The sequence below is a fragment of the Quercus lobata genome, chromosome 9, assembly GCF_001633185.2.
Source record: "Quercus lobata isolate SW786 chromosome 9, ValleyOak3.0 Primary Assembly, whole genome shotgun sequence".
Lineage (NCBI taxonomy): Eukaryota > Viridiplantae > Streptophyta > Magnoliopsida > Fagales > Fagaceae > Quercus > Quercus lobata.
In genome coordinates, this window is record NC_044912.1 from 27912488 (window position 1) to 27921895 (window position 9408).

Genomic DNA, 9408 nt, shown 5'->3' on the forward strand with positions numbered 1-9408 from the left:
CTAAAGCACCACATTTCCCTAGAACTCTAGAGGAAATAAGATTTTGTCATGCATCTAGTATGCCTAAGTCTCAGAGTGCAAGTGAGTACTTCCTTGCCTCTCCTTAAGGGCCGTTTGGATTGAGGAGGGAGGGAGGGGGAGTCGAGGGGAATAAAGTAGAGTTGGCTGAAAATAGACTAATTTTTTGCTAATTCTACTCTACTCTCCCTCCCTTCCTCTTCCTCAATCCAAACGAACCATAAGGATTCTAGAGAAACTTCCCTAGAACTCTAGAGAAAGCAAAGAAGTATTTGTCATTAATCTGGTTTACCTACTTCTATAAAAAGCACGCATATTTTTCAATTCCCTTCACTAATCACACACCATCACCATTATTGCATTCAAGTTTTCATAACATGATCACATGCTAGATCTAAGATCATTACAAATCACACACAATCACATGTTCCTTTAAATTCCAAATCATGTTCATCATCTCCATTCTTAATCTTGGCATTCAATTGATTGTTGGTGACATGATTATTCACGGCTATATTCTAGAAGATTGTTTTTTACCAGGTAAGGTGGATGCCTAATACTTTTCTGCCTTGTAACTTAGCCTTTATACATAGACCAAAGGATCTCAGACTAGTTCTTGTCCATGTAATTTTACATCTTGTAGAATATAATTAGGACCAAAGCCATGTAATATTTAGATTGTATCTAGGACCAATGCCTTGTATTTTTCTCCAATGCCTAAGTCAACAAGGACATCTCTTTATTTTTCTAAACTCAAAGAGTTTTAGAGAATTATTTTTGCAAAATGTGAGCTTACCTTTTATGTGGATGTACAGCTCTCTTTATATATGGTTGAATGGGATCTTTAATTTGGCGTTCTATTAAGAGTGAGTTTAGTTTAACTTTTTGCTTTTGGACTTTTTGAAAAAGTGATTAGTTGCAATTGTTGTTAAGGGGATGCAACACGAAAATGCGCTTTTTACGTTTACAAGACTGAAAATTTTAATTTCAAAATTTCACCAATCACCCTATTATTATGTTTTCAAACTACCAACCTGTTTTTGGTCCAAAATGCACCAAATGGGCACTAGGAAAAAATCGCCCTTTAATTTGCTTAATTACTCAACACCAAGAATTCTTGCAGATCTGGGCTAATTCTTGCCAATCATATAGTTCCCTTCCTCTTCTAGTAACTTGAATATAGGTGAAATTCTCTGATAATTAAATCACCTCTTTCCTTATAAATTAATTTCTGTTTGACAGACTCTCTCTATGAGGGGACTAATTCTAAGCGTATCAGAATACTTTCTAGAATGAGAAAATGTAATTCTTACTCTCCTCAGTTGTCATTTTCATATTTTTCCTTGGTTTAAACTCATGACATGCTTTAAATCATTGAATTCAGAATAAATTATGTCAAAATAATAAAATTTTCACCATGCTCCTATGGAAAGAAATTAAGCATTAATATTTGTGGGCTCTATCATTATCAAATTTCTTCTCTTTGCCGTAAAGCAATCACCCTAACTTTAAATGATAGTGACTCTCAAAAATATATATATATTAAAAAACCTTTAAAGGATAGTCATCGCCCATAATATATTAAAACGATAGCGGTCGAAAGCAAGATACAGCTATGACTCAAAATATCATTTGAAAAAGGATGTCATGTTCATTGCCATGGACAAATTAATGCGCATGTTAGCTGAACCACCAATTAGTTCTTTCACCCATAAGCAAGTTGACAAAAAGTGACACTTACAAGTGGATCATCATCTTTTAGGTTGCATGCCTGGCAAGTTCGTTTGCTTGGATAATCAGAAATCCTTTTAAACAATAATTTGATGTTAGAAACACCAAAGTCAAAATTCAACACCATGTGGTTTTTGAAATTTCATTGTTGAATCTTCGAGTCAAAGACTTGGAATTTTTTTTACTCTTTCTTTTTTTAACAAAAATATTCTTTGCGGTGAGAGAATGGACACGTATTATTATTATATGAATCAGAGACTTCATTAGGCATCTCTAATATGCACGTGGTCGTTGGTACATTTAATAATTCAAAGCATGTAAAGTAAACAGTTCGAGAACAAATATCCAAAAGGTTTTAACTTGATGGACTAGAAAATGTTTGAAAACAGGGAAAGGAGATGAATCAGCTGGATGGGATTGTTAGTATATGGTTTTCTCTCAAGTAGGACATGGAAATCGGCCCGTCAAGTCAAGGACGAGACCAAGAGTTTTATTTTGAGAGCCCCACTTAAAAATGTGTCGACCTACTTTCCATAAAAATATATTAAAATCTTATTAATATTTTTTAAATTGTTTCAATGGTTATAAGCATAGTTGTTAAAAATGTGTCGACCTACTTAATTTCTATAATATATATATATATATTTATATATATTATTGAAATCTTACTAATTTTATTTATTATATAATTTCAATAGTTATAAGTATAGTTGTTAAAACGTTAATTGTAACGTAACTCGTTTTTTTTTTTTTTTTTTATGTAACACAATATGATGTAAAATTTATGGGGAAATTATAAATATGATAAATTGTAAATTACATTCATAAAGTTTAGGGATATTTGGATTTTATACCCTAAAATTTCAAATTTTGAATTTTACTCCCTAAAGTTCGAGAGTGTTTGGATTTTACACTCTGATGTTTCAAAATTTAAAATTTACCCCTTAAAGTTTAGAGGTGTTTAGATTTTACTCCCCAAAATTTGAGGAGTTAAATCCTAACATTCCCAAACTTTAGGGAGTAAAATCCAAATTCTGAAACGTCAAGGTATAAAATTCAAACACCCCAAACTTTAGGGGGTAAAATTCAAATTCTGAAATTTCAAGATGTAAAATCCAAACACCCCCAAACTTTAGGGGTGTAATTTGCAATTTACCCTTATAAATAAATATATTTATAAATATATATATATATATATATATATGTATGTATATTTATATGTAAGGACATAATTTGACTCCCAAGCTCAAAGGATGGATGAACTTAGGCCCAAAGAGTCCAATACAATGAATTTATAGAAAGTGGGTTGGAAAACTGGGTTTTAATGAATTAGACAACAAGTAAAGTGGATCCAGATGATAAAAAAATAAAGATAGACTTGTTTGATCTAAAGAAAATCTTCCTTGGTACAATCCGAGGAGATCAATTCTTATATATTTCTTTTTAAGTTTGATTACAAGTTCAACTCTTGATTGCTACAGTATTTCTCTATTAATTTTCTGATCCCCTCCCCTTAGGGTCTTCTTTCTATTTTATATTATCCTCTTCCTTCATCTCTACCCTCCACATGTAGATTAGATTGCTGGTGTTGATCCTTGTCCCATCAGCACCTTATTAAAATCTTTGGGGAGTAGCTGTAAGGCTAAAAGTTACTGTTTAGATATCACTTCCTCATCAATGCGGCCAGAGAGTTAACTGCAAAGTATTTAATGCGGTGGTAGCAGCTTTCCCTCTAGATATTTCATAGCCTCCCTCTATCCTGCTCCTTCTTGATGCTTATCCTCATCAGTGGAATTGTCCGGAACATTGCTCTTGATGTCAGACCGCACCTTTTAACCTCGACTTTGCTCAACCAAGGAAGCATTCCTCCTTGGATCACCTCCCTGAAACATTGCACCTAGATCCCTTCCTTTATTTATTGGTACTGACCTCTATAACACGTTTATCCATCCTCGGACTAGGCCCCTAGCCCAATATGTTCTACTGGGCCTAACATCCCTACAATATATATTTAAATGGTATATTTATTATAAAATTGGAACATATGCAACTTTTTTTTTTTGAGAAAAGGAACATATGCAACTATATAATGACTACTTTAATTATTACTTATGCTATAATATTTGACAAATTAAAACAACTAAATAAAATCAAATGAAAATATATTTATAACCTCCATATTCAAATTTATCAATTGTAAAAGTGTTAATACATAATATATTAGTCAAAGCAATTTTTTTTTCCTTATCATATTCATCATTGCCTAATCAAATTCAACTCCATGGTCCAAAAAGAAGAGAGAGAGAGAGAGGGGGGGGGGCATCATGTGGAGTTAGAAAGCCAAGGAAAGGAAAATTTGAAAGTGGGCACATGTGTGATCTAAAATTTTTGAAGGAAAAAAAAAAAAAAAAAACCACCATGCTAGGTCTTTGTATTGAGCTAAGGTAGTAGTAGCTTAATAATTTTATCTAAAAACAAGTAGAAAAACATTTGGGCTCAACTCAAAGCCCAAAATTTTAGTGAAAACCCTATTTTAAACCATATGTCATGTATGTATCCATTGGCGACTTCACGTTAGAGCCAAGGTTGTCATAGGACCACCCCGACCTGGAAAAAAAATCATTATTATATATAATTTTTTTTAAAAAAAATTATGATTTTATATACAGTTAAAAAAATGTGTGACCACACTAAATTTTTTTAGGCCTAATATAATTAAACTTTAGACAAAATTTAGCAACAAACTTGGTTGTAAACTAAGGTTACAATTTCATTCAATATTTTCTAATTGGATATGAATTTTGACAAATCCACAATTATATCACATTTTTTTCTTATATCCTTCATACTTGCAAAACTTCAAGAAGATCAAAGATCAATAGCTTAAGTCATCAATCATATGTTTAATTTTGAGTTTCTATAGTCTATAATTATGTAAAGTTGTGATTTACAACTATGTTTTATGTTGGCTTTATTCCATGACAAAAAGTGTTGTAATTGCTTTAATTTTGTTCCTTGTATTTTTTTGGATTTTATTGTATTGAGTTTAGTATTAAGTTGGTGAAAACTCAAGCTTAATTGAAGATCAATGCATTTCGCGACTAGTTCGCAAGAAGTTAGCGAGAAGGGTTCCTGCGAAAAAGGCATATGAGAAGCATATGACTAGAAACTGAAGAGTCGTGTCAGGCTATCAATTTCACGAGTATTTCACGGGTAAGGCCTTCCCGCAAGATACCCGCGAAACTCTCTACTGGAGGATTTTTAAGAGTGACTTTCTTACCCTTCACCCATACTATATATACCCTCATTACCCACAAATGTAAAGGAGGCCATTTAGAGAGAAAAACCTTAAATAGGTTTTCAACAACACACACGCCCATCTTTTAGAGAGAGAGCTACTCATCCTTAGTGAGAAATCATTCTAGCCTCTTCTCCTTCCCTCTCCCATTGTCATACCTTGAGAGGAAATTTGTACCCAAACACAACCCACACCTATTTAGAGTGTAGAGAGTGTTTTGAAGTTTGGGAAGTTGGGGATTTGCTAAAAGAAGCCGGTGAGGCTTGGCAGATGCATTGGGCATATTGCGGGATCCGAAAAGCTAGACAAGACACGGTTCCAAGAAGCATTGTTGGAGAAGGAACTTGGAGGGCTTAGGTACATTGGGTAGATTAGGTTTGGAGGGTTTCTTGCTATTCGTGTATCCCAACTTATTGTCTAATGGATCGATTTACCGCTTGAAGGGCGGCAGAGAGGTTTTTCGCCGAGTTCTTCAGTTTCCTCTTCGATAACACATTACCGTGTTATCTTGTGTTTGCATCTCTCTTCCCTTACTCTTGTGCTTTACTGTTATTGTTTGTTGTTCATGTTTATGCACTAGAGTAGTATCGATTGATTGCGTTTCATTTACTCTTGTTTCCACACTTAGATAAGTTAAAGTAAAAGCAATCTAGCTGTAATCTTTTAATTTGAGGTCTAAATAGTTCTTGTGTTTTTGACACATTTTCGAGCTTTCAAATTATACACAAAAAATAAATTTATCGATCAAATAGTAAATAACATCTGATTGATATGAAATTTGACATATGTTTTAAGAACATAAATCACATGCAATTCAATGCCTAGATTTTTAAAATATGTAGTCATGTTAATTTGTTTAGTAAAAATTGTAGTCTTAGGCTACAACTAAATTTATAATCAAACTTTGTTCTCAAACTTTGGTCCTTTTAACAATATATCAGGCTCTTACAAAAAAAAAAAAAAATCAGGGAAAATTATATTTAACTAAAATTTTGAAAGAGATGTAGCTTATAGCATTGATAATGAGATTAACATGTAACGTTTCAAAATTATTAAAAAAAAAAATCAATCATAGAAGGAAACTATAAGACTTTATGTATTTTGGTGTTTTTTTTGCTTTTTTGCTTTTTTTTTTTTTTTTTGGTTATCAATATATGAAAGATCTTTTTATTAAATTTTGTATAATTTAAGTTTCTTAATGACCATCCTAAAAAAATTCTTGAAGCAGCTACTGTATGTATCATACAATTTATGAGTATTTCTAATATACCCTTATGATTCAAAACTTTTTATAGACAATACGATACATATTACAAGGACGAAGAGGGGGGGGGGGGTTGAACTTTGATCATTTATTAAAAACACCAAAAAAAAATATATTTATAAGTTAAATTTCAAAGCTCTAGATGAAATCTTATAACTGAGGTATGATGTATCTGCGTAATTTCCATAAAACTAAATATATCATAGTTGTTTGTCCAATTCTATTATAAAAATCCTTAGTTGGGTTTCAAATGTTTCATTCCATTTGTTGTAATAAAAATGATTTTTTTTTTAATCCATGCATTCAAGAGTAGCACTATAACATAGTGGGTTAATCATGGGGTAGTTATAATTATCAAACCCTGATCTGTACCACTTCACCTTGAAATCAATTAATGATAAGAAAGATACTCAAATATTTTATGGCATTCGATATCGTGCCTCATGAGAATGTTTTTAGAGCGATTATAGGGAGTCGAATTTTTGTCTCCCCAACAATCCACTCCTCACAATGACATTTCTATGACTTAAATCCATGATCTTGACTCTAATACTATTTTTTAAACTATGAGTTATACCGCTCTACCTCAAAATCAATTGATAATAATAAAAATACACTTAAATCTTTTATAGATTTTGGCAAACTTGTTTTTAAAGCGGTTGGAGGCGTTGATTGTGGTCCCAACAATCCCCTGCGATCACAATTAATGAGTAGTACTCTAATATATCGGTCCAATCCTGGGGTAGTTCTAACTTCTTATCTTCAAAGAAAAACAATGGACGTATTGGCTGATGGTGTGGATAAAGAAGCTAAAGTCACCACTATGCTCATCTCTATCCGATTCAAGAATTAAAGTAATGCTTTTTTCAAAAGCCGCATAGTTTTTTTTTCCCATTTTACTGTACCAATCCACATGAATCCATGCCTTGTTCTCAAATTAAAAATGCAAACAGTGCTAAAAAAACAAAGACATATTAACTTAACCTTAATTTTTAATTATTTTGAAGGATGTGGGATGCATTATTGTAATCTGAACCACATAATTAACTAAACCAAATTATAGCTTTAGGCACAAGCCTGGAAGTACCCTCTAAACCGGTGGATTTGCTTGGGGGCATAAGATGTGGACCCTCAATAATAAGAAAGATACCGACAAACTCAGAAAAGACAGCTCCACTTGCCAATATGATGCTTCTTTCCTCTATCTTCGAAGCTAATGTGAAACCCACCTTTCCCCCTCTCCTTCCTATGTCCCACACACAAAATTCATGCTCTTATATACCTTCACTACACTCCTTTTCTTCCACTCAAACTTGTTTTCTCATTCCTAGATTTGAATTTCCACACACAAACTACTCTCTCTCTCTCTCTCTCTCTCTCTCTCTCTCTCTCTCTATATATATATTAATCATCATCGTTAATCATCACACACAACCACAACCACAACTAGATGGCCTCTATAGATGAATCTTCAACCTTAGAACTCATTAGGGAACATCTTCTCAATGATTTTGCCTCCATGGAGAGCTCCATCACTAATCTAAATCATTCTATCCCCAACAATATCTCACAAAGCCAGTCAAACCAAACTGAAAGCACCAACACAGATATTGAAATCTCTGATTACTTGCTACCCAAAGAAGAACCAATCATCACCTATCCTTCCAACTATTCCAATCTTGAAACAAAACCCACAAACCCTCACTCATCAAAGCCTCCTAAAGGTCCAAAACCTTCAAACTTAAGCCATCGCCGTCCATCCTTGAACGTTGCAATACCTCCACCAACAACAACAATCTTTGTTGGCCTGAATTCATCACAGCTCAAGTTGGAAACTACAAGTAAGCTCAATGTTTCGGATTCTAATAATGAAAGTAAGCATTATAGGGGCGTTAGGAGAAGGCCATGGGGGAAGTTTGCAGCTGAAATACGTGACCCCAATAGGAAAGGCTCAAGGGTATGGCTTGGAACCTTTGAAACCGCCATAGATGCTGCTAAAGCTTATGATAGGGCTGCGTTCAAGTTGCGTGGAAGCAAAGCTATACTGAACTTTCCTCAAGAAGCTGGGAACTCTTCTTCTGAGTTCGATGTTGCTGATACTGCAGAAGTTTGTATTGGTAAGAAAAGAAACAGAGAGTGTGAGAGTGAGAGTGAAGAGAGGAAGGAGATGAAGAAAGAGAAGGTAATCATGGCTGAGAGCGTTTCACTTCCAAGCTCAGGATCAAGCTCTGTTTGTCCATTAACGCCGTCAAGTTGGACTGGTGTATGGGATTTTGATGTTAAGGGAATTTTCAGTGTTCCTCCGTTATCGCCGTTATCTCCGCATCCTTCAATGGGATATTCTCAGCTTATGGTTACATGAGAGAGATAAGACATATCAAATCTGCTATTGGTGGTGGTGGTATCACAGACTTGGGAAAAAGCTATTGCACATATGTTTTTACACACGTTTATTAACACTCGAGAAGATAACTAAAATCGTGACTTCAAGTCACTAGTTTAGTTATTTTTTCTAATGTGTATAAAAGTCCGTGTGTAATAAACACTGTTACATAGAATATATTAAGCTTAGAAAACATTAGAAGAGTCTCTCATGAAGTGTGGGAAATGTAAATTGGTCTAGAAGATGATAGTAGGACACATTTGGTGTTGAATTTTTTCTATTCATTTATGTCTTGAGGCTTTTCTAACCAAGATACAGACTTGGACTTTTATTTGCAATGGATGGTTACAGCTAGAGTTTTACTTTTCTTTCCTTCCTCTTTGTTTTGGGTGGTTAAAATTGTACATTTGGTCTTCAAATTTTAATCTTTCTTTCCAAATTGACATTGTACTTTTCAATGTTTCATTTCAGTTTCTATATTTTTTTTTTCAAATGTTTCAAAAACATCGTGATTTATTGTCAATTAATGGATATAAAATGTTGACGTGAGAAGCAGAATTCATCTAACTCAAATCAATTGCATGACATTGGAGCCTAAATGTCAAGAAGTATAATTAAAGGAGGGAAAAAAGATGCCCCCAACAACGACTCTGGTAACTAAGAACTACAACACAATTCTGGTCATCCTCCAAACCAGCCAACATCCCAAAATTA

The 9408-nt window shown here is 33.7% G+C and overlaps 1 protein-coding gene across 1 annotated transcript; it reads left to right on the forward strand.

Moving 5' to 3' along the window:
- Nucleotides 1–7593: 7593 nt before the first annotated feature.
- Nucleotides 7594–9144, forward strand: LOC115961046 (ethylene-responsive transcription factor ERF105-like). The gene has a single exon (XM_031080094.1). The coding sequence runs from the start codon at nucleotides 7762–7764 to the stop codon at nucleotides 8671–8673; it is 912 nt and encodes a 303-aa protein (XP_030935954.1). The 5' UTR covers nucleotides 7594–7761; the 3' UTR covers nucleotides 8674–9144.
- Nucleotides 9145–9408: the final 264 nt, after the last annotated feature.

Bases quoted from the DNA above. Each gene is read 5' to 3' on its own strand.
- LOC115961046 (XM_031080094.1), top strand. From the start codon at position 7,762: ATGGCCTCTATAGATGAATCTTCAACCTTAGAACTCATTAGGGAACAT.